General features: G+C 44.7%; 1 protein-coding gene across 12 annotated transcripts in view; it reads left to right on the forward strand.

Moving 5' to 3' along the window:
• PTPRD (protein tyrosine phosphatase receptor type D) overlaps positions 1-26497 on the forward strand; it is a 1064164-nt gene that overhangs the window by 733274 nt on the left and 304393 nt on the right. For 7 of the 12 annotated variants that reach the window (XM_030194293.1, XM_030194294.1, XM_030194299.1 and 4 more), the window contains 3 exons: positions 4851-5011; positions 17512-17523; positions 26301-26413. In XM_030194293.1, the coding sequence (XP_030050153.1) occupies positions 4851-5011; positions 17512-17523; positions 26301-26413 (286 nt within the window). The remainder of the gene's footprint in view (positions 1-4850; positions 5012-17511; positions 17524-26300; positions 26414-26497) is intronic. The other 5 variants (XM_030194296.1, XM_030194298.1, XM_030194302.1 and 2 more) reach the window with 1 other exon arrangement.

Raw genomic sequence — 26497 nt, forward strand, 5'->3', positions numbered from 1 at the left:
TCCCATCCTAGACCTAAGGGCCCTGAACAAATATCTCGAAAAAGAAAAGTTCAGGATGCTTTCCCTGGGCACCCTTCTCCCCATGATTCAGCAAAACGATTGGCTATGCTCTCTGGACTTGAAGGATGCCTACACACACATCCCGATACTGCCAGCTCACAGACAGTATCTGCGATTTCAGGTGGGCACACGCCACTTCCAGTACTGTGTGCTACCCTTTGGGCTCGCCTCTGCGCCCAGGGTGTTCACAAAGTGCCTAGCTGTGGTAGCAGCGGCACTCCGCAGGCTGGGGGTGCACGTGTTCCCATATCTCGACGATTGGCTGGTAAAGAACACATCAGAGGCAGGAGCCCTGCAGTCCATGCAGATGACTATTCGCCTACTGGAGCTACTGGGGTTTGTGATAAATTATCCAAAGTCCCACCTTCTCCCAGCGCAGAGACTCGAATTCATAGGAGCTCTGCTGGATTCTCGGACGGCTCGCGCCTATCTCCCAGAGACGAGAGCCAACAACTTGTTGTCCCTCGTCTCGCGGGTGCGAGCGTCCCAGCAGATCACAGCTCGGCAGATGTTGAGTTTGCTGGGCCACATGGCCTCCACAGTTCATGTGACTCCCATGGCCCGCCTTCACATGAGATCTGCTCAATGGACCCTGGCCTCTCAGTGGTATCAGGCCGCCGGAGGTCTAGAGGACGTGATCCACCTGTCCACGAGTTTTCTCGACTCCCTGTATTGGTGGACGATTTGCTCCAATTTGACTCTGGGACGTCCCTTCCAAATTCCTCAGCCACAAAAAGTGCTGACCACGGATGCGTCCCTCCTGGGATGGGGAGCTCATGTCGATGGGCTCCACACCCAAGGAAGCTGGTCCCTCCAGGAACGCGATCTGCAGATCAATCTTCTGGAGTTACGAGCGATCTGGAACGCTCTAAAGGCTTTCAGAGATCGGCTGTCCCACCAAATTATCCAAATTCAGACAGACAACCAGGTTGCCATGTACTATGTCAACAAGCAGGGGGGCACCGGATCTCGCCCCCTGTGTCAGGAAGCCGTCAGCATGTGGCTCTGGGCTCGCCGTCAAGGCATGGTGCTCCAAGCCACATATCTGGCAGGCGTAAACAACAGTCTGGCCGACAGGTTGAGCAGGATTATGCAACCTCACGAGTGGTCGCTCAACTCCCAAGTGGTGCGCCAGGTCTTCCAAGCGTGGGGCACCCCCTTGGTAGATCTCTTCGCATCTCGAGTGAACCACAAAGTCCCTCAGTTCTGTTCCAGGCTTCAGGCCCACGGCAGACTGGCATCGGATGCCTTCCTCCTGGATTGGGGGGAGGGCCTGCTGTATGCTTATCCTCCCATCCCTCTGGTGGGGAAGACTTTGTTGAAACTCAAGCAAGACCGAGGCACCATGATTCTGATTGCTCCCTTTTGGCCGCGTCAGATCTGGTTCCCTCTTCTTCTGGAGTTGTCCTCCGAAGAACCGTGGAGATTGGAGTGTTTTCCGACCCTCATCACACAGGACGAAGGGGCTCTTCTGCATCCCAACCTCCAGTCGCTGGCTCTTACGGCCTGGATGTTGAGGGCGTAGACTTTGCCTCTTTGGGTCTGTCAGAGGGTGTCTCCCGCATCTTGCTTGCTTCCAGGAAAGATTCCACTAAGAGGAGTTACTTCTTCCATTGGAGGAGGTTTGCCGTCTGGTGTGACAGCAAGGCCTTAGATCCTCGCTCTTGTCCTACACAGACCCTGCTTGATTACCTTCTGCACTTGTCTGAGTCTGGTCTCAAGACCAACTCCGTAAGGGTTCACCTTAGTGCGATTAGTGCATACCATTACCGTGTGGAAGGTAAGCCGATCTCAGGACAGCCTTTAGTTGTTCGCTTCATGAGAGGTTTGCTTTTGTCAAAGCCCCCTGTCAAGCCTCCTACAGTGTCATGGGATCTCAATGTCGTTCTCACCCAGCTGATGAAACCTCCTTTTGAGCCACTGAATTCCTGCCATCCGAAGTACTTGACCTGGAAGGTCATTTTCTTGGTGGCAGTTACTTCGGCTCGTAGAGTCAGTGAGCTTCAGGCCCTGGTAGCCCAGGCCCCTTACACCAAATTTCATCACAACAGAGTAGTCCTCCGCACTCACCCTAAGTTTCTGCCAAAGGTCGTGTCGGAGTTCCATCTGAACCAGTCAATTGTCTTGCCAACATTCTTTCCCCGTCCTCATTCCTGCCCTGCTGAGCGTCAGCTGCACACATTGGACTGCAAGAGAGCATTGGCCTTCTATCTGGAGCGGACACAGCCCCACAGACAGTCCGCCCAATTGTTTGTTTCTTTTGATCCCAATAGGAGGGGAGTGGCTGTAGGAAAACGCACCATATCCAATTGGCTAGCAGATTGCATTTCCTTCACTTACGCCCAGGCGGGGCTGGCTCTTGAGGGTCATGTCACGGCTCATAATGTTCGAGCCATGGCTGCGTCGGTAGCCCACTTGAAGTCAGCCTCCATTGAAGAAATTTGCAAAGCTGCGACGTGGTCATCTGTCCACACATTCACATCTCATTACTGCCTGCAGCAGGATACCCGACGCGACAGTCGGTTCGGGCAGTCAGTTCTTCAGAACCTGTTTGGGCTTTAGGATCCAACTCCACCCCCCGAGGGCCCTGTTTGTTCTGTTCCAGGCTACACTCTCAGTTAGTTGGTAAATTTTTTAGGTCAATCTCAGTTATGTCCTCGCCGTTGCGAGGCCCAATTGACCATGGTTGTTGTTTTGAGTGAGCCTGGGGGCTAGGGATACCCCATCAGTGAGAACAAGCAGCCTGCTTGTCCTCGGAGAAAGCGAATGCTACATACCTGTAGAAGGTATTCTCCGAGGACAGCAGGCTGATTGTTCTCACAAACCCGCCCGCCTCCCCTTTGGAGTTGTGTCTTCCCTTGAAGTGTATTGTCTTGCTACATACTGGACTGGCCGGCTCGAGCCGGTTTCGGGCGGGAAGACGGCCGCGCATGCGCGGTGCGCGCGGGCGCGCGAGGACTAGCAAACGACTTTGCTAGTGAAGTTTTCCGATTGGAGGGGCTGCCGTGGACGTCACCCATCAGTGAGAACAATCAGCCTGCTGTCCTCGGAGAATACCTTCTACAGGTATGTAGCATTCGCTCTATATGAGCATCAAATGATAATTTTGAATCTAATGTAACACCTAACACGTTAGACTGGTTAACAATTTGTAATACTTCTCCAGTAGTCAATTAAAAAATTTTAGAGGCAAAGAATAATCACCAAATCGGTCTTTTCCTCTTTTTTAACTTTAAAAACTTTGTGCCAGTCCAACAGTCAATCAATAAAATATTTTTTTCTATCATTGATAAAGTATGTTGAGAAGAGTCCAAAATAGGACACAGTAAATAGATATCATCTGCATTTAAACCTAAGGAGGAAATCCAGGCTCTGACTGTAACTGGACTTGTCCCTAGTCTTTCATAATTTTTCTTTTCTGAAAGGCTAAAGGGGAGGAGAAATGGGACTTGTTATACTGCCTTTCTGAGGTTTTTGCAACTACATTCAAAGTGGTTTACATATATTCAGGTACCTATTTTTGTACCAGGGGCAATGGAGGATTAAGTGACTTCCTCAGAGTCACAAGGAGCTGCAGTGGGAATTGAACTCAGTTCCACAGGATCAAAGTCCACTGCACTAACCACTAGGCTACTCCTCCACTTCAGACTCATTATACCACGGATTATTTTGATGTAAAGTTTTAGCAGGTTTTAATTGAGACAATTTAGAAACTGTTTCATCAACTCCTGAATTCCAAAACTCAATAGTAGCTATAGTGGAACTATTATTAGTCAAATAAAACTTGAGTTCTTTCTAAAAACTAAAGGGATCAGATCTTGTACGATGAACTACAACAGCTTCATCTTTTCTACATATCATAAATGAGTCTAATTTTTAAATCCACAGGGCAGCTTGTTCCATTCAGTTGGTCTAGTAATCGAAAAGGCCCCTTTCTAGTCACATTCAAAGCAGGTATAACCAAATTACTAGCCACCATTGAGCATAACTGTCGTGATGGTACATACCTTTTAACTGCTTCCGTCAAATAAACATAGGAGTTTTGATAAAACACACTGTGAATCATCAATAATAATTTGGACTTTCTATGAAAAGCAATTGGTAACCATTGCAATCTCTTTAGATAAGTGGAAATATGTTCAAACTTCTGCAGACCAAAAACCGAATGTACTGCTGAATTCTGAACAACCTGCAATGACTGATAGTAGAATGTATTATACTATGATACGAACACACCGTTTTTTTCTGGTTCATTATAAGAAATTATAAAATTAGGACAAAACGAAATAAAGCTGCCTTATTTGAAACTTTCTTAATTGACGTATCTCTGGAATCACATGGTTCAATGTTTTACTGTAGAATAGTGTCCTGTGAGTTTCTCTTGTTCACAGTTTGATTTTCATTTTGGTGAAAACTTGGTATTAGAATATAAGAACTACCACACTGGGTTAGATCAGAGGTTCATCAAGGCCAATATTTGTTTTTTAACAGTGGCCAATCCAAGTCACAAGTAGCTGGTAGGGACCCAAAATGTAAGAAAATTTCATGTTGGTTACCCTCAGGGATAAGCAATGACCTTCCTCCAAATCTAGCTGAACAATGGTTCACGGACTTTCATTCAGGAACTTGTCCCAAACCTTTTTGAAATCCGGCTCTGTTACCTGCTTTTACCACATCCTCTGACAACAAATTCCAGAGCTTAAGTGTAAAATGAGTGGGAAAAAAACCCCTTTCTGTTCTTTGTTTTAAATGCACTTATCAAAGTCTCTGTTTGTATTCCTGTTCCTTAGACAATGTATGCCACAAGTCCATACTCTGACCCTGTTGTGTCCATGGATCTTGACCCACAACCAATTACAGATGAGGAAGAAGGGTTGATTTGGGTAGTTGGGCCAGTTCTTGCAGTGGTGTTTATCATCTGTATTGTCATAGCCATACTTCTTTATAAAAGGTAAGTTTCAAATAAGCAAGCAGCTTTCTATTTCACTGTTCCTTTTATTGATAATGCAGTGCCTACAGTGAATCACAAAAGGGCTACAAGTCTGGGTCTTCAGTTGGTATTTTTAAAAATCTATTATACTATGAATCATGTGATTCAGTAGTATTACTAGAAATTGCACAGGTCAGAAGCTGAAGGCCCTTGCAAGCTACTGAGCTTTCTAGATTTAAAATCTAAATCCTTTCAATGAAATGTTTTAGAATGCTTAAAATAGTATTTTTATTTAATATTAGTGCACTTGGGTACATGTATACAGTTCATCATAAAAGCTTCTATAAAACTGGTAAAGGCATTTCTCTTTCTGATTAAATGCCCTGGGGGCAGTGGCGTACCAAGGGGGGGCGGTGGGGGCGGTCCGCCCCGGGTGTCAGCGGGTGGGGGGTGCTCCGCGAGAGCTGACAGCTTTTTTTTTTAAAAATCCATGCACCGATCGCCGATGCAGGCAGCGCCTCGCGTCTGTCCTGCATGAACTGAAAAGAGGAAATCGCTTTGCTGACGTCGGGCCTTCCCTCGCTTGTTGTCCCGCCCTCTTTTGAGGTAACTTCCTATTTCCTCGAGGGCGGGACAACAAGCCAGGGAAGGCCCAATGTCAGCAAAGCGATTTCCTCTTTTCAGTTCATGCAGGGCACACGCGAGGCGCTGCCTGCATCGCTGCACGGATTTAAAAAAAAGAAAAGCAGGGTGGTGGCTTTAGGGTGAAGAGGGCTCAGGCCTCTCGACGGAGGGGGGCTCAGAGGGGAGAAGAGGATTGGTGAGGGTGCTCAGAGGGAAGAAGGGGATTGGGGAGGGTGGGGGAGCTCAGAGGGGAGAAGGGGATTGGGGAGGGTGCTCAGAGGGGTGAAGGAGATTGGGGAGGGTGGGGGTGCTCATAGGGGAGAAGAGGATTGGGGAGGGTGGTCATAGGGGAGAAGGGGATTGGGGAGGGTGGGGGTGCTCATAGGGGAGAAGGGGATTGGGGAGGGTGCTTAGAGGGGAGAAGGGGATTGGGGAGCTCAGAGGGGAGAAGGGGATGGGGAGGGTGAGGGTGCTCAGAGGGAAGAAGGGGATTGGGGAGGGTGGGGGTGGTCATAGGGGAGAAGGGGATTGGGGAGGGGAGTGCTCATAGGGGAGAAGGGGTCTGGGGGTCTGACAAGGGGGCAGGAGGGAAAATGGGTCCATGCCTGGGGCAGGTGGGAGAATGGGTCTGGGGCTGAAAAGGGGGGATGCAAGGCATGTGGTGGATGAAGGGGGCTGGAACTGGGGGCTGAAAAGGAGGGTATTTGGGATAAGGGGGCTAGTACTGGAATTGGGGGCTGAAATGGGGCAGGGGCTGAAACTGGGGGCTTTAAAGGGGACAGGGAGAACTGGCTGGGGCTGAAGCTCGGGACTGATGGGAGAAAAGGGCTGGGGACTGGTGGGATAGTGGGGCTGAAAAGGGGGGCAGGTGGGAGATGTGGGCTGGGGCTGGAACTAGGGGTAGGTGGAATAAGGGGGCTGAAAAGAGGGGGCAGAGAGAGAGGGGACAGACCCTGGATGGAAGTGGGGAGCGTGAGGGAGGGCAGACCTTGGATAGATGGGAGAGGGAGGGCAGACGGATTGAAGGGGCAGAGAGAAAGGGCAGATGGTGGGTGGAAGGGAGAGAGAGAAAGAGGGCAGACTGGGGTAAATGGTGGATAGAAGGGGCAGAGATAGAGGGCAGATGTGGATGGAAGGGAGAGAGAGAGATGGCAGACTGGGGCAGATGGTGGATGGAAGGGGCAGAAATAGAGGGCAGATGTGGATAGAAGGGAGAGAGAGGGCAGACAGTGGATGGAAGGGGCAGAGAGAGAGGGCAGACACTGGATGGAAGGGACATTAGAGAGGGCAGACATTGGATGGCAGAGAGTGAGCGAAGACATGCTGGATGGAAGGAAGACAGTGAAAAGAAGATGAGGAAAGCAGAAACCAGAGACAACAAACTGTAAATATATATTTTAATTATTTTGCTTTAGGATATAGTATTGTAGCTATGTTAATAAATGTTTATAAGTAGAACATGTAAATAAGGTCATCTTTTTATTGGACTAATTTTAATACATTTTGACTTAACTTTCAGAGAACAAAACCCCCTTCCTCAGGTCAGGATAGGATAATGTAACAGCACTATACTGTATTGACCTGAGGAAGGAGATTTTGGCCTCTGAAAGCTAAATGTATTAGTCCAATAAAATGATATTATTTGTTTTATTTCTATTTGTTAATTTGTAAAGTGGTGTTTGGTATTTGTTAGTTTTTTCAAATTTACATCTGCTGTCTTTATATTTTGCACAGTACTAGGCGACGTTTTCTGTTTCTGTGGTGTTGCATTATATGCAGAGTCTGGCATCTTGAGGGTTCAGTTTAATTTTTGTCTAAATAGAAAGTTTAAATATTACTACTTATTCTATAGTGGATTAGGGTGTATCTGTGTTTGTGAAAAAGACATGGCTTTCAGTTGGCATTGACTGTGCAGGATCGACGATCTGTATTATTCTGTCTGGTTTCGTTTTACAATAGGTGAATTGATGTTCTAGTGCTCACTGTAGTGTTTAAGATGCTTTCCTTTTCCTTGTGTGACTTGTAGAAATGACTGCTTATGGTATGGTAGAATCGCTCTATAGGTCCTGATGTTTTGTATTCTCGGTATGCCTAGTACTGGATTTGGGGGGGGTGTTAAAAAATGACCGGCCCCGGGTGTCAACTACCCTAGGTACGCCACTGCCTGGGGGTGTTAACATTAAATTGTCTTATCCATCATCTGTTTGTTGTAGATTTTTTTCCCAATTCTCTGTGACCTAAATATCTGAGCAAATGCTGGCAGAAGCATTCAAGCTGCTAAAAGAGAAGTTGTCTGTTGTGCATTGTAAGACAGACCTGAGGCAGCCTGTGTCTTTGAATCCAAGCAGACATATATTTATAAAAATGGCCTCTGGGTCATAATCGTGCAGATACTTAGTAGGCATTTTGCTTCTTGCAGATGTTACCCTTCATGTCTGCTTTCTGTTGGTGCACACTATCATGAGCTGATTTACATGATTAACAACTAGCAAAACCCTTTCTTACAACAGTCAGTCATTACATATGTCGGTCATGCATGTCATTGTGGTACACCAAGGTCTTATTAATTTTTCTATGGCCATATGCCAGTCTTAAATGTTGTATAATTTCAAGTATAAAAAATAGATTTCCTTTTAATGTGAACAGAGATTTCAATATTAGTGTAGCCTTTCATTGGAACTTGATATTATATTTTTGCAGTAAAAGCTCTATTATCCCACATCCTTGGGGAATAGGGGATCACGATAATCAAAAAGGCCACTTACTGTATCCAAGGTTCCTCTGCTCTAGCCTCTCTTCTCTTAGGGCCCCTTTTACTAAGCCGCATAAGCATCTACATGCTCCCAATGTGCGCAAAAATGAACTTACCGCCCAACTACCACATGGCTCTTGCGGTAATTTCATTTTTGGCGTGTTTCCGCTACGCATGTCTGAAAAATAATTTTTATTTTCTGCCGTGCATAATGGAAACATGCCAAGTGGCATCTGACGTGCGTAGGTCGTTACCGCGCAGATTCTTTACCACTAGGTCTATGGCTGGCGGTAAGGTCAGTTACCCAAAATGGACACGTGACATTTTTGATTTTGCCGCACATCCATTTTGGGGGGGGGGAGGCATTTTTGGTATGTACGCTGAAAAATATTTCAGCGTGTACTCAAAACCCGCGCCTACACTACCGCAAGCCACATTTTACCGCAGCTTAGTAAAAGGACCCCTTAGGCAGCAATGCTGGAGACAGAAGGGGAGGATGAGACTGGCTGGGACAGAGCCAGAGCAGAGAAGCTCTTTGCTTTTATCGACTAGGAGCTGGTTAAAAGAAAATAAACAGAGCAGAATTAAATGGTAAATAGTGGAGTGTCCCATAGATGTGCTGTTTATTAATGGTTTGGAAAAGGAGCAGACAGTGAGGTGATCTAATTTACAGGTGGTAGTAAGAGTGGGTATCTGAGCCTCTAAATGGCAGATGAAATTTAATGTAGACAAATATAAAATGATGCACACAGAGAATGAAAAAGCAAATTATAAATGCGTACTACTAGGTTTCATGTTGGGCATTACCTTTGAGCACATTGGTCTTCAGCTCAGTGTTCAGTGGTGGCTAAAAACTACTATTCCTTTTGAAAAGGAATAAAAATGGAATGTAATTATGCAGTGGCTTGATCAGTGGTGTGACCACACCTGGTGCAGTATGGCTGCCACATCTCAAAAAAAGACACTATCAGGGGCATAATTGAAAGAGAAGGGCGCCCATCTTCCGACACAAATTGGGAGATGGGCGTCCTTCTCTCAGGGTCGCCCAAATTGGCATAATCGAAAGCTGATTTTGGGTATCCTCAACTGCTTTCCGTCGCGGGGACGACCAAAGTTCACGGGGCCGTATCGGCAGCGGAGCGAAGGTGGGTCGGGGGCATGGTTAAGAGATGGGCATACTCGGCCAATAATGGAAAAAAGAAGGGTGTCCCTGACTTTACTTGGTCCCTTTTTTTTCATGACCAAGCCTCGAAAAGGTGCCCGAACTGACCAGATGACCACCGGAGGGAATCGGGGATGACCTCCCCTTACTCCCCCAGTGGTCACCAACCCCCTCCCCCCCCTACAAAAAAAATTAAAAACATTTTTACCAGCCTCTATGCCAGTCTCAAATGTCATACCCAGCTCCATGACAGCAGTATGCAGGTCCCTGGAGCACTTTTTAGTGGGTGCAGTGCACTTCAGGCAGGCAGACCCAGGCCCATCCCCCCTACCTGTTACACTTGTGGTGGTAAATGTGAGCCCTTCAAAACCCACCACAAACCCATTGTACCCACATGTAGGTGCCCCCCCCCTCACCCCTTAGGCTATGGTAATGGTGTACAGTTGTGGGGAGTGGGTTTTGGGGCTCAGCACACAAGGTAAGGGAGCTATGCACCTGGGAGCAATTTGTGAAGTCCACTGCAGTGCCCCCTAGGGTGCCCGGTTGGTGTCTTGGCATGTCAGGGGGATCAGTGCACTACGAATGCTGGCTTCTCCCCTGACCACATGGCTTGGATTTGGTCATTTTTGAGATGGGCGTCCTCGGTTTCCATTAACTGCGAAAACTGAGGTCGACCATCTCTAAGGTCGACCTAAATGTTGAGATTTGGGCGTCCCCGACCGTATTATTGAAACGAAAGATGGACACCCATCTTGTTTCGATAATACGGGATGCCACGCCCATTCACGGGGACGTCCTCAGAGATGGACGCCCTTAGAGATGGTTGTCCCTGTTCGATTCTGCCCCTCAATGGGTGTCTTTGACAATAAAGGTTGAGAAGGTGGAACAGTTCCCATATAATGAAAGTCTTAAATGCTTAGACTCTTTAGCCAGGAGAAGAGGACAGAAACTTGATGGAGATATACAAAATCTTGAGCGGTATGACTCAAATAGATAGGTGATCCTTATTAAGCCACAGAACTTTAGGTGTTTTCACCTTCTGCTTCTGAAAGGAAAGCAGCAGAAAATTAGCTTTCCTGTTTGGGATCTGACAGGTATTTCCAAGTGGTTCAGATTGGTAACTATTGGAGACAGGATGCTGGCTTGACATCACCTGTGAGCTTTTCAGCCCTGGAATACAGCCCCTTCCTTCTAGGAGGGGGGGGGGATATGTGGAGTAGACAGGATAGAGAAGAGCTAGTCTAGTGTAGAGAGTTGCACGGGGACAGAAATCTTACCCATCCCCGCCCGTCCCCGCTGGAATCTTACCCATCCCCATCTGTCCCCGCTGGAATCTTACCCATCCCCGCAAAAATTTAACCCGTCCCCACCTGTCCCCGCAAGAATTTAACCCATCCCCACCCATCCCCGTAAGAATTTAATGGTACATAAAAGAAAATTCCAGTCAGCTCCCTCAGTCTCTCTCTGGATTTGAGCCACAGCACTGTAGGCAAGGAAGGAACGGAAGTTGGAACACTCTGGTGCGCACATGTAAGACTTGTCTCCGATTCACTTGCACTGTGTGCTGAGAGGTCGCCACATGCACGTGCCAGTAGGTCATGTGACATCTGATTCTCGTGCCTGTGTTAGAGCTGAGGTCTGTGCACCAGCCTGGTAGCAAAGAGGATTAATAGTAACATAGTAAGTGACAGCAAATAGACCTGAACGGTCCATCCACTCTGCCAATAGTCACAGTCATAATCAATTCATCATTAAATCAACGAGTGTGATATTATATACTTGATTATGGTCTTTCTTTCATGTTTCTGGAACAAAGACCACAGAAGTCTATCTGACCCTATCCTTATGTTCCAACTACTGGAGTTGCCGTTGAAGCCCACTCCAGTCTATTCGTCTTCTCATTTGTGGGACACAGATCATAAAGGTCTGTCCAGCACTGTCCTCATGTTCCAGCCACTGAAGTTGCTGTCTAAGCCCTTTCCAGCCCATCCTAAACCAGATTGCCATGTATGAGCCACAGACCATACAAGTCTGCCTGGTATCAGCCCTAGTTCATCACAGCCAGAGTCGCCATCTAAGCGTCACTTGACACATCCACACACATGCAGCCATTTAAGGTTAGGTTTTATATAACGTCCATTTTCTAATTAGAGATCCTCTGTGTTCACCCCGAGCGCCTTTTGAATTCCGTCATCATTTGTGACTCTACCACCTCCTTAATGGAAGACTTTCCACATTTGTGCTGTTAAAGCAAAGAAGAAGAAGAGGAGGAGAAGACAGCACTCAAAGAAATTGGTATTCGGTAGATGAGAGGCTGGTGCAGGTGCAGCTTACACTTCTATGAGAAGACCGCAGAACTGCTTCTATCCCCGCGGGAACCCCGCAGGAACTGCCTCCGTCCCCGCGGGACCCCCGCAGAGCTCCTTCCATCCCCGCGGGAACCCCGCAGGAACCGCCTCCGTCCCCGCGGGAATCCCGCGAACCCCGTTCCCGTGCAGCTCTCTAGTCTAGTGCCTAATCTCTTGGTATTCACTCCCAGTTTTTCAGGGCCACCAACAGGTCAGGTTTTCAAGTTGTTCCTAATGAATATACTTGAAAGAGATGTACACACAGTGGGGGTGGGGGTAGAAGGCATGCTAATGTCCCTACAGACTCATTGGCAACCCTTGAGGAAGAGATCCTAATTCACCCCCCCCCCCCCCCCCCCCCCCATCCCATTGAAGGTGCTGTCTGGGCAAAATATGGGTTAACAAAGCTTGTTGTCTGGAAAAGGAGATCATTAAGAAGCACATACACATGTAAATACCTATTATAGACATCTGTTTACATGTGTACATATTCTGTGATGCAGAGGTTTCAAGGGGGCTTGGTTTTGGGCAGCCTGAAAAACTGTACACATACTTCCCATTTTACAATGGGAATGCACATATATTAACAACAACAACAAAAAAAAACTCCTGCCTCGGCTTTTGCATCTACTCACACTTGCCAGCTATCTGTTTGGATCTGGGTTTCCACCAGTGATTGAGAGTACAACTGTGCTAACCTCTATGGTGTCTTACACACCATCTCAAAAATTCATTATAAAGAGCTGTTTTGCTCAACTCCTAAGCTGACTTCTTCTGTATGTACAAATGGCATATGCATGGGTAAGTGTCTGTATATAAATGGGTATATTGCAAGATCAGCACTATATATGTAGCTACTAGCATTTAAAACAAGCAGAAGTATCCTCCTACCAACAAACCACAAAACTATGAAAAAAAGGAAAAAAGGAGGGGGGGTAGTCCAAATGTATTTCCAGAACAGTAGGTTTATTAAAAACAGACTTGATGCAGTCTTGCATTTTGGTGCCCACAGTACTTGCTTCAGGAGTCAAACAAATTATCTCTGTTGAAAGAAACACGACATACATATTGTAAAATTATATACATAAATACAATATATGTATATATATAAAAAGAAAACATATTGTGAAGAAACAGTGCGTTTTAAGCCTGTAAAATATATTGGATATTTTCCTGCCTTAATTAATTCCTGAAGTGTATTTCTGCTCATGGCCAGCAGATGGTGCAAGTTTTATGTTAAAGCTGTTATAGAAAGTGAGTGCTCCCTCTTTAGTTTCACTTAGTGAAGAAGTGATCTACAGTACTGTGAGCAGTATACTTTTAAAATGTGTTGACTTGGCTCTGATTGGCCCAGGAGCTCCTTTTCATTTGGTGAGTACTGGCTTTTGCTCCAGTCATAGCCAGGAAGAACAGAGAGACAGATCTCTTTGCTAAGGCACCTGTAAACAGTTAAATTTGATAACTTGTAAGCAGCTATATGTCCTGGTCTTTCCAGGTACTGTTTAGACAGTATACAAATGTTTTCAAATTGATCCATTTTTTAGTTACTTGTTACTGTTTGCTGATTGCACATTTTCTGTCCACTGTTCAAGTTCTGAGAATAAACATATTTGTTTGTTTGCCCTGCTTGTCTGGACTGATAAAGAATCCTAGTGGTTTGTTGGTTGAGTCTATAAGTGCTTTCTGAGAACTGTGGGACCACTGGGAGTGTGGCCCCAGTAACCTAGAAATCACTGGGGATAATTTGAGAGTGGGAGACTCGCCAGAGGTGGTTGTGACCCAGTTGGTGGGAGGAGGATGCTAGTGTAGAGCACAAATGGCAGGTGCAGGCGGACCTGAGCAGTGCTGGAGATAGACACTCTAAGTGGCTGCGGGGTAACCTCAAGTGGGTGGCTAGGCATTTCGTGACACATGTAAATTAGCAAAATGTATGAACAAAGTATATTTAAAAGATGTATCTTTAAGACAAAGTACATTAAAAGATTGTGCAGGAAAAAATGAATTATAAAAACAACTATAAAGAAAACTATCACATATATACACCATTATAATAAAGTTCATATGTAAAGCATAAAAATAAAGTAAATTAAAAACACATATAAGGAAGATCATGTGATGTGTTGAGCGGAGCGGTCACATGACGGCACTTCTCCTATGGGTATCTGTAGCATTAACACATGCTAATTTTTAGTGTGTGCTAAAAACACTAGTGCGCCTATAGCGCAGCTTAGTAAACAGGGCCCTAAGTATGTTGTGTTGTTTTTCATAGAGATAATTTGTTTGACTCCTGAAGTAGGTGCTGTGGGTGCTTAAATGCAGGAGTGTATCGAGTCTATTTTTAATAAACTTATTGTTTTGGAAACACATTTGGTCTACCCCCTTCTTCTTTTCTTTCTTTTTCTTTTTTTTCCACAGTTACTGGCATTTAAACTTGTAAAGCCACTTTATCTCCCTCGGTCAAGTCACTTAGCCTTCCATTGCCCCAGGTACAACCCCCCCCCCCCCCCCCCCCAGATTGTGAGGTCTCTAGGGACAGAGAAAGTACCTGCTTGTTTATTTATTTATTTATTCATTCATTCATTCATGACATTTATACCCCACATTAGCCCGAAATAGATTCAAGTTCAATGTGGCTTACAAACAAACAATAAAGTGAATGAAACATAATAATGTACAGAAATATACACAAATTACAATAAGTTATAATGTGTGATTGCCTAAATTAAATTTTCCACACAGGCTTTGCACGTACCACATATTAAGTTTTGCATTAAACTTGCAGTAAGTGCAAAAACCAACACACTTTAATAAAAGAGCCCTATAGACTTATCAGCGGCCTATCCAGTATTTTTGTGATAGGAGTAAATGAACGTTATATTAAGTCCACTTTTCTGGTGTCTTTTAAATTTGGTGGCATTGTAATCATTTTGGGCCCTGTGTTTGAAACCCTTCCATTGTGCCTAATCATAGCTGTCTTGAAAAATCAAGCTGTGGATAGAAGCCACTGCTGTCCTCTTCCAGTGATGTTTGTGTACATAGGAACACTGGTTTCTGGTTTCAAGTAAGCTTTTTATTTAAATTATGGAAACCTATTTTCTGTGACTAAAGCTGTCAGTGTTACACAACAGTTCTTTTGCGCAGTACAAATCATTCTAGCAAAGATGTTATCCAAAGGAATCCTTGTGTGTTGGTCTGTTCTGTTCATCATGATAACAAATTTGCTATTAGCCAACTTACTTCTATGTAAATAGGTGGGTTAATTTGCTAACTTTAAAAGCAATTTAAAGACATAAAGTAGGTTTATGCAAAGAAATGGCTTGTTAGGAAATTGTCTGGGATATATCTTTCAAGTATTTGCATGGTGCCGTTTCTGGGGGTGAAGTGAAGCAGAGTTTGATCTTGCCCACATACTTACGGATTTCTAAACGTATGCATGTAAATTTTCCAAAGGTTTGTGTGTTCTAAACAGCAGGAGTAGTTTTAGTGGGATACTCTTCAAAAAGAAAACATGCATGTCATTTAACTTTGAAAGTTAGTATAATGTATGTGTATTTGCTGCACAAGTCAGTTGCTCTATAACAAAAGGGTAATTTTATAACAGGTTGCCTAGGTGAGGAGGCCAGGTAGGCAAATATATTGGCCCAATTATCAGCTCACGGCAGTCAGTGATTTTTAAGCCATTGATCACCATGGTCAGAATTTAAGAACATAACAGTAGCCATAATGGGTGGGATCAATAGTCCATCTAGTCCAGTATCCTGCTTCTAACAGTGGCCAATTCAGGTCACAAATACCTGGAAGAAATTCAGATAGTAGCAACATTCCATGCTACCAGTCCCAGGGCAAGCAGTGGCTTCCCCTTATGTCTATCTCAATAACAGACATGGAATTTTCCTCCAGGAACTTGTCCAAACCTTTTTTAAACCCAGATATGCTAACCGCTGTTACCATATCCTCCAGTAACGAGTTCCAGAGATTTAACTATTCTTTGAGTGAAAAAATATTTCTTCCTATTTGTTTTAAAAGTATTTCCGTGTAATTTCACTGAGTGTCCCCTGGTCTTTCTACTTTTTGAAAGGGTAAAAAATCAATTCACTTCCACTCGTTCTACATATCCCCTCCTCTGCCGTTTCGTTTCTAAGCTGAAGAGCCCTAAGCTCTTTAGCCTTTCCTCATATGAGAGGAGTTCCATCCCCTTTATCATTCCCTTTGACCCAGCTGTTCACTGCCAGGCCTAAATGGGCACTGGCATTGAATATCTGGGTCTTCAGTGACTTGCCAGAAGTTATCCAGGTTCCTGCTGATATTCAGATCCATGACTGGATAGCTGTCAGGCACTTACTCGATTAGCAGATTGAAACTCTTGGCTCTCCCTTGACTCCATCCCCAGACAACTCCAACTGTGCAGTACTGGGATAGAGCACGTATTCCACGGTATTTGCTAGGTACATGCTGCCACATACTATATATGCTCTGGAGCTGAACAGCAGGACGGAACTGGATAGGAGCCTTCCTACACAGTTAAATCCTTCTGAATATCCACCCCAGTGTTTCTTTGGTTGCAAGACTAAACAGCAGTGAGAAAGTAAGTGAAGCCTACTGTCTGGCTAAAGGGGTACCTGTCTGAGAAGGATGGGCTGCCAGGGAGGTGTGGGATGAGGGGCGACTGGCTGAGGGATTGCTTGGGGGGTTGAAGAGTGACTGGATGAGAGGTGGTGAGGGAGTGAGTGAATGAGGCTGAGGGTCACTGAGGCTGATGGTCACTGTCTAGCTGAAGGGGATGCCTAGGAGGTGGGTAGTGGGTGAGGGGCGACTGATTTGTTAAGGGTAAGGGTTGGGACTTTTGGGGGAAGAGATAGAAAGAGGCTTGTTGAGGGCAGGGTATGGGGTAACAAAACAAAGAGAGAGAGAGAGAGAGAATGAGACTGGTGGAGACCTGGGCCATGTGATAAATGAAGCAAAAGGCATTTGCCTCAGGCATAGCTCTCAGGGATCATCAGCAGAAGAAGTGGGTTGATGGAGACAGACCATTGGCTTCTGCTGGCTTTGTGTGGTGGTGGTTTCTTTTTCCATATATATAGAAAAGTTTAGTAACTCAGGGTTGAGAGACTTCTCAGAAGCTGAATCCTAAGATTTAAGGCTTTCTCCTAAATTAAAGCAAAACAATAAAAAAAACATTTTTTTTATAAAGGTGTCAAGGACAGTATTAAATAATGAAGAGTTTTTTTAAAAGCTTGCAGCACATTTAGTTTTTTTTTTAAGTCTAAATTTAACTGTCAGTCTCCTTTCAGCTACCCCTGTGATATAATTGAATGTTGCTTTTGCTTCCCAAGGGTGTGATTGTACAAGTATGTTATGTTAGCACAAAACAAATTGTTTTCTTCTGTTGTAAAAGACTCTCATCTGAGCTTAACCTTTTGCCCTCTATTTATTCCATGATTAAAACCCATTATGCATATGAGCTCTTGCTTCCTAATTTGTGTAAGTTATCTGTCCTCACTGTGAAACACCATGCCTAGAAATCTCTTGTTGTCATAGTTACCCTCTTTTCATAGGCCAAACTAACATGTAACCTTTATTTTTTTTTTCATACCCTCTGCCCCTTCCTCTTCTTCGCTGCATTAAAATGGAGCAGCAAACCAGACAGGTGAGAAGACTAGCCACCCTTCTTTAATTCAAAAACCAAAGAATGAACCCCGGTATTGTATTTAGCTTCAATATATAGAGTATGCCTTTCGTAAACATAAAGGTGTATGTTTACTAAGGAACGCTAGCGCCTAAATTTAGCGCTTGCTAACCGTGTAGGCACACATAGGAATAGTATGGGCGCCTACAGAGTTAGCACCCACTAAAAACGCTAATGCACCCTTAACGCTGCTTAGTAAACTTAGGGCAAAGTGTCAGCTCCGTACGTGGTAGCAACATGCTAATAAATAAGCTCAAAAGAAAAAAAGTGAAAACCAGGTTCCTGTTTGTGTGCTGATTGCTGGTAAAGTTTGAAAAATAAAAAAAAATTGAAGAAAAAAACCCCGAAGGAGTTAATGAATGGGCAAGATGAAGGTAAAAAATAATGCGCAGACAGTTTTATGACGGTACTTTTGTGAATACAAAACTGCATTCTACATTAGATACACACACACACACAAGCACTTAAAGTACTGTTCAAAGACAAAATGAAGAAAGCCACATATTCTTTTTAACAATAAAACAGAATGCAGTAAATTAACAGCACGGTTTATGGGACAACTGTCCATCCTGATATTCAAAGTTACTTATCCAGAGAAGCACTGCAATATTTCTGAAAATCTCTGCAGACGCCCTGAGCACTACTGGGTAATACCAGGGCAGTCAGGGGTGTAGCCAACAGCTACACAGAGACCAGCGTTATTCAGTGCCAGTATTTGGAGAACCATCCAGATAACTTACTGAATTTTGGAATTCAACCAGAGCTTTTTCTATGCAGTTGCTGTTGCTTGACATTGGACCTCATTTTCTTTTAAACTCAGGTATTGCAGTAAATGCTTTGAATCTGTGATTGTATCTTGGAAACCTATCAGGCTTATTTTCGAAAGGGAAGGGCACCCATCTTCCGACACAAATCGGGAGATGGGCATCCTTCTCTCAGGGTCGCCCAAAACGGCATAATCGAAAGCCGATTTTGGGCGTCTTCAATTGCTTCCCGTCGCGGGGATGACCAAAGTTCACAGAGGTGTGTCGGCACCGTAGTGAAGGCGGGGCTGGGGCGTGATTAAGAGATGGGCGATAATGGAAAAAAGAAGGGTGTCCCTGACGAGCACCTGGCTGACTTTACTTGGTCCACTTTTTCTTGTGACCAAGCCGTGAAAAGGTGCCCGAACTGACCAGATGACCACCGGAGGGAATTGGGGATGACCTCCCCTTACTACCCCAGTGGTCACCAACCTCCTCCCATCCTAAAAAAAAAAACTTAAACATTTTTTTTTGCCAGCTTCTATACCAGCCTCAAATGTCATACCCAGTTCCATGACAGCAGTATGTAGGTCCCTGGAGCAGTTTTAGTGGGTGCAGTGCACTTCAGGCAGGTGGACCCAGGCCCACCCCCCCACCCCCCCCCCCACCTGTTAGACTTGTGGCGGTAAATGTGAGCCCTCCAAAACCCACCTGAAACCCACTGTACCCACATGTAGGTGCCCCCTTCACCTCTTAGGGTATGGTAGTGGTATACAGTTGTGGGGAGTGGGTTTTGGGGGGCTCAGCACCCAAGGTAAGGGAGCTATGCATCTGGAAGCAATTTGTGAAGTTTACTGCAGTGCTCGGTTGGTGTCCTGGCATGTCAGGGGGACCAGTGCACTATGAATTCTGGCTCCTCCCATGACCAAAGGGCTTGAATTTGGTCGTTTTTGAGATGGGTGTCCTCGATTTCCATTATGGCCGAAAACCGGGGTCGACCATCTCTAAGGGTGACCATCTCAACATTTAGGTCGACCATCTCTAAGGTCGACCTAAATGTTGACATTTGGGCGTCCCCGACCGTATTATCGGGTTTCCCCACCCTTCGGGGGGGCCGTCCTTCGAGGACACCCTCATGGAAACTTGGGTGCCCCGTTCGATTATGCCCCTCCATGTGACCCCTGACAAAGGTTTTCCTGAAACTTGGCCAGGTTGGGTCCAGATTCCATTAAAGTTGACAGTTGGATAAACTCTTGCTGTGTTTGTCCTTCCTTGGATCACTGCTGCTGTTTGTCTATTTTTCATCAATACATAAGAGTCCTGTGATATCCTATAGACTTACGTTTGTGTACTGGTGTTTGTATGGTGCTACTGCTGTATATTCTATTGACGAAAACATCCTCTTAATTGTTAGAATCTGTGATATATATATATATATATATTTTTTTTTTTTTTTTTTTAATGTTCTCTTGGACAATGCTTTTTTGGGGGAGTAGCGCTCTAGAAATGTTAAGTAGTAGTAGAAGTAGTAATGGAGTACTCTAAATGAGAGTCATACCTGTACAGAGCCATTTATCAGAACACTATTTTTAAAAGAATGTGCTTGTTCATTTCTGAATAGTGGGTTTATTTCCCAATTTGGAGACAGGGGTTGCTTACCATAAAGTAGAGCTTTTCAAAGCTCATAACCATTTAGGGAGAAAAATGTGAACAATTAACATACATCAAAACCCAGTAGGGGGTAATTTTATTCTTACTTTTAGGTGTTCTGATTGCACATAAACTTGAAAGTACACATGTGAGTTTCATAGTGCATACTTTCACTGTGGGTAGACATGGGGTAGGGTACTGGACCGAGTACAAATATGTAGGTAGGTGATAGAATGTATTTGCAGAAAGCAACATAGTAGATGATGGCAGATAAACACCTGTATGGTCCTTCCAGTCTGCCCAACAAGATGGACTCATTCCATATGGTACGCGATACTTCATATGTATACCTGGTCTTGATTTGTCCTTGCCATTTTAAGGGCATAAACCATAAAAGTCTGCCCAGCACTGTCCTTGTTCAAAAATTTCTAAAGTTAACATCGCAGCCCCTAAAAAGCTCCACTCCAGCTCATCCAAATCTATTCAGCCATGATTGGAGAACAGCCTGTAGAAGTCTGCCTAGTACTGACTTTGCTTCCCAATTGGTGTAATTGACATTTGCACCAGTCCTTGAGCTGCTGCATGTACTAACACCTACATAGGCATGTGCAAATGCATTTAACTAGAGACAACTTTATAACATTTCTCTTTGAGAGCACCTATATGTAGTCACTTTTCTATAAGAAGTATGTGCCTGCTTTCATATATTGAATACTAGCATAACAGTTATATATATATATGTGTAGTTTAGATGGAAACACAAAAGCCAGACATAGAGCTGGTAGAGGTTCTTGTGCCTAAATGCCAGAGAGACGAGAGTAACTTAGGGCCCTGTTTACTAAGCTGTGCTGTAGGCACACTAGCGTTTTTATCGCAAGCTAAATATTAGCGCTCGCTAATGCACGAGAATCACCCATATATTCTTATGGTTGTCTCTAACATTGGTGCATCCTAAAAATGCTAGCTCACCTTAGTAAACAGGGCCCATAGTCTAATATAAGTTAAATCTGTCAGTCCCACCCATATATATATCTAAATGTAAACTGTGTGCTTTGTAGCACATTCATACATGCATATATACCCTTGCTTCGTAGCACACTCATACATGAATATATACCCTTATTCTAATCATTTACACATGTATTTGTGGCGTAAATGCGGCCTAAGCACTATTCTGTACCAACACACATAACTTAAGTAGGGACCCTTTTACTAAGCTGCAACAAAGAGTGGCCTTAGCATGCCCTTACATGAGTATTTGGTAAAATGGCCGATTTTCAGCTCCAGACCTCCCTTCCTTTCCTCCAGCGCTGCTTCTGTCCCCTTCAGCTCCAGTGCTCCTTCCCTTCCCTCCAGCGCTGCTTTTGTCCCTGTCAGCTCCCTCCCTCCATTCCCTTCAGCGCTACCTTAGTCCCCTTCAGCTCCAGTCCTCCCTCCCTTCCCTCCAGCGCTGCCTCTGTCCCTTTCAGCTCCATCCCTCCCTCCCTTCCCTTCCTTCCAGCCAGTGCTGCCTCTGTCCCCTGCAGCTCCAGCCCTCCCTCCCCCCAGCGCTGCCTCTTCCCTCCCTTCCTCTCCAGTGCTGCCTCTGGCCCCTTCTTCTCCAGTCCTCATTCCCTCCCTCCCTTCCCTTCGCACCAGCACTATGTCTGTTCACTTCATCTCCAGCCCTCCTTCCTTTCCCTTCAGCACTGCCTCTGTCCCCTTCAGTTCCAGTCCGCTCGTCCTCCCTCCAATGATGTGCCTCCCCTTGTGCATAGATCCAACATTTTGTTTTCGCTGTGAAGAAGATCCCTCACAAGCCTGTTCCGGAGCCTTCCCTCCTCTGTCTGATCCCACCTTCTAATGTAACTTTCTGGTTCATGAAACAGAAAATTACATCAGAAGGCAGGAGCCGGCAGGGCAGGGAAGGCCCAGGAGCAGGACTATGGCAGATCTTCTTCGCAGCTCCAAGGTAGAGAGATGGGGAGGGGAGGGAATAAATAAGGAAGAAAGAAAGACCAGAAGAGATGCCAGACCTGCGGTAATCGTGTTTGTTGTTTTTTAATCGCAGGAGCAAGGTTTTTCCAATCACATGGGGCAGTAAAAATGTTTTGCTCCTTCGCCTGCGCCGATAAATGTGGTAATTTTTTGTTTTACCATGGTTTACCGTGGGTCAGCATCCCCATGTCATTCTCTACATTGTAGTAAAAGATTCCTTTAAAAAGATGTAGAAATTGTGGCAAAAATGAAACTGAACATTTACACTTGCTCAGGACCAGGTGTAAATCTTTGGGCCCAAAGAATGCATGAATGATTGATAATCTTAAAGTGGCCAACCATGTAGAAAAGGCAACATAGAAAGCTAGAAGGATGCTTATGTGTAAAGGGAGTGGAATGGCCAGTAGGAAAAAGGAGGTGATGATGACTCTGTATAAGACTCTGGTAAGACCTCATTTAGAATATTGTGTACAATTCTGCAGACCGCACCTTCAAAAAGATATAAGCAGGATGGAGTCGATCCAAGGGTGCTTACTAAAATGGTCAATGTGGTCTTCATCATAAAGACTTAAAGATTTCGATATGTATACTTTGGGAGAGGGGAGATACAATAGAGTCATTTAAATACCTATGCAACTTAAGTTTATAGGAGGTGAGTCTTTTTCAGTTGAAAGGAAGTTCTGGATAGGGTTACCATTTTGTGTCCTCTGAAAAAGAGGACACATGTCACGCCCCGCCCCGCCACGCCCCATGCCCCGCCCCCGCCATGCCCCCTTCGGGTCCTCGTTCCGCCCCTATTCCCCGCCCCCCGTCACATAGTCTCCTCCCCCCCTCTCACATACCCCCCCCTCACTTACTATCTAGCCCTGGTGGTCTAGTAGCGTCTTCTCTTCGGGGCAGGAAAGAGCCCCCTCTTTCCTGCCCGGAGCGCTGCCTGCCCTTGCCTGCTGCATCCTCCTCGGTTTGGCTGGGGATTCAAAATGGCCACCGAGAGTTGAAGCGGCCTCGCGAGAGTTCAACTCTTGGCGGCCATTTTGAATCCCCAGCCAGACCGAGGAGGATGATAGATAGGGGAGGCAGCGCTCCGGGCAGGAAAGAGGGGGCTCTTTCCTGCCCCGAAGATGTCACTAGACCACCAGGGAACATGGTAAGGAAGGGGAGGGGACGGGAGACCAGACCCACGGCGACGATCGCCCGCCCACACGCACGCGCCTGCCCGCACCCGCGCCCACGTTTGTCCAGAAATCCGGACAAACGTGGGTGCAGGCAAAATCCGCCGGACGCCCCGGACATGCCCTCAAAAAGAGGACATGTCCGGGGAAATCCGGACGAATGGTAACCCTAGTTCTGGAACAAGGGAGCATAGGATGAAGGTGAAAGGGGATAAACTTAGAAGTTACCAGAGGAAATACTTCTTCACAAAAAGGGTGGTGAATTCATGGAACAGCCTTCCAATGGAAGTGGTGGAGACGAAAACAGTATCTAAATTTGAGAGAGCTTGGGACAAGTGCATAGGATTTCTAAGGGAGTGATAGGGAGAGTAGATGGCATGGATGGGCAGGCTAGATAGGCCATATGGTCTCTATCTATCTACATTTTTATATGTTTCTATACTTATAAATCACACACTCCGCTTGTGATTCACTCAAAATCTGCCTCAAACACACCTACAATAAAGATGGCTGTGCTTATACTGGCATAAACAAGTGAAAATGCCATAATAAAATTACCCCTGTAGTGGCTGGATTGTTTCAGCCATGTCACTTCTCTTATACATGGTTGCGTACAGTGGTGCTCGTATTCAAACAGTAATCATATTTCATAAACTGGGGTAAAATCTTATTAGCATTGCATAAAAACTCACTGTACTCATTCCTAAATCCTCCTTACTAACATAGCAGTATCTGTGATGGAATCAGTTTACTGAAACCTAAGATTAAGAGGTGGAGAGGTAACAAAATGTTGCAAAGGCTTCTGTTGAGGATATACTTGAGGAATATAATCTTTGTGCTATTCAGAAATGAAGGTGCACTTAAAAATCATTTAACACTGCTATAAAGAATGGCCCTCTCTTTTTCAGCCAGATTTTGCATATTAACACTTTTTGTCTTTATGCACAACACTTAACTTTTGCCAGAATGAGTAACAGTTTGAATATAGAAAACCAGACAGACTCAAAGGAGTATTCCGGAATGAGAGAGTGCAGCCTATGAATGAGCCATTGTTTTATTCCCATTATCTGCCTATTGACACTTCACTCAGACCCAGCTGGAAAATAATTATGTGAGATGGCAACAGCACTGAAATACATTTTGCCCTCTTTGTACAGGAAACCTGCTAAATTCTGTTTCCAAAGCACTCAGAAGACTGATCATAAATTATTACTAAATAATTACATGAATTACACAATTGTGTGATTACATTATGAATTGTGCTTTTCATGTAAAAAGCAATCAGTATCGTTCCTAGAATAAAAAGGATGTGTATATAGGAAGGGGGGAGGAGAGCTGTATATGGATCTCTGCTGTCCCTTCATATTACCTAAAATAACATGACCAATGCAAGAGGCCAATGGAAGTGTTATTGAGAAGTCTAAATAGTGAATGGGAGAGGAGGACTAGCCTAATGGTTAGTGCAATGGGCTGAGAACCTGGGGATATGGGTTCAATTCCCACTGTTGCTCTTTGTAACCAAGAGCCAATGTTGTCACAGTTGAAGGGTATATGTTGATAGCTCCCTTTTAAAACTAAGATATGGATTGCCTGACTACAGGCAGAATCAAGAATCAGTATAAAAATGATCAATAGAGGTCCTGCATGACCTTTACAGACCACATGGAGGGGCATTTTCGAAAGGGACGTCCTCGCAAAACATCCCAACACAGAACCAATTATTTACCTTATCCTAGTGCTAAATGATCATTCGATAGCATTTATACAAAGTGGCAGAGCAGCTGGGTGTTTGTGATTTAATGTGAAGAAGGAAACTAGCGGGCTCATTTTCGAAAGAGAAGGATGCCCATCTTTCGACACAAATCGGAAGATGGATGTCCTGCTCACAGAAACGTCCAAATCGGTATAATCGAAAGCCAATTTTGGACGTCCCCAACTGCACTCCGTCGCAGGGACGGCCAAAGTTCAAGGGGGTGTGTCGGAGGCATAGCGAAGGCAGGACTTGGGCATGCCTAACACTTGGATGTCCTTGACCCATAATGGAAAAAAAGACCTGTTTTTCTTACGACTAAGGCACAAAAAGGTGTCCGAAATGATCAGATGACCACCAGAGAGAATTAGGGATGACCTCCCGTTACTCCCCCAGTGGTCACTAACTCCCTCCCACCCTCAAACATCTTTAAAAATATTTTGTGCCAGCCTCAGATGTCATACTCAGGTCCGTGACAAATACCTGATCACAACCCTCCATAGGCTAGTTAGCAGAAGGAGTGGTCTGCAATGGCAGTATAATTCCTGTTGAATCACCCATGGTGTTTCAAGTTCTTTGCATTGGGTAAAGATGGGCCTTTACAGAAATGGGCGTTTACAAAATTCTCTATCCTATGTGTGAATAAAGTTTCACATGTACAGCTTTTGTATGTGTAGCATTACAGTAGTTTGAGGGTGTATCCCCATGAACAGGGTTCGGGTGTGTTTATATCTGCACAGGTACTTTTAAATATTAAAACTGTGTGTTTTACGTAAGACAAACTATGCACAACCAATAGCATACTTTTCTTGGGGACAGTCTTCTAACTGAAACTAGGTATATATATATTTTACTAATGAAGGCTAGAAAATGACCCTGTGCAGGGTTAAGATGACTATTAACTGCATTTCTACTGGTGGCAGAAATTTACCAGGGCAATTTCAGAAATATCACAGCGATGACTAATGAGCTCATTGCTCTAGTATTTACCTGTTTTGTCTATATGAAGGCACCAAATATCAATATGGATTTTAATGTGAGTGGTCATAGAAATTACATAGAACTATTTTTAGCACTACAGTATTTGTGCTTTCTAATGCATGCTACAATTAGCATCAGTTGGTACACAGCCCCCTGAATTGGTACTTTTGTATTTTATTTATTTATGTATTTATTTATCACATTTGATAATACCGTGCATGGAAATGGAAAACAATAGTCTTTAAAAGACCTTGCATAGACAGTTACTTGCTTAGATAGTTGAAATTCTGTTTTCCTGTAGTTACATACTGTATTGTGCCCTTAAATGTTCGAGCATTCCATTAATATTAATATACTCTCAGGAAGGAGCCTTCATTTATAAAATTAGAGAAACCAGTTGATGACAGAACTTGCCCAGAGGAATGCAGTAACCAGTGAGTGTACTTCTGATTGTATTCTCTCCAGGAAGAGAGCTGAATCTGACTCTCGAAAGAGCAGCATACCTAACAGCAAAGAAATCCCTTCTCATCATCCCACCGACCCAGTGGAGCTAAGGCGCCTAAATTTTCAAACTCCAGGTAAGAAGCATACAAAATCCCTGTTGCAGGTCTTTGTGTTGTTATGAAGGCATTGTAATGTTGGTTTAAAAATATTTTGCATTT

The sequence above is a fragment of the Microcaecilia unicolor genome, chromosome 2 (assembly GCF_901765095.1).
Source record: "Microcaecilia unicolor chromosome 2, aMicUni1.1, whole genome shotgun sequence".
NCBI classification, from domain to species: Eukaryota; Metazoa; Chordata; class Amphibia; order Gymnophiona; family Siphonopidae; genus Microcaecilia; species Microcaecilia unicolor.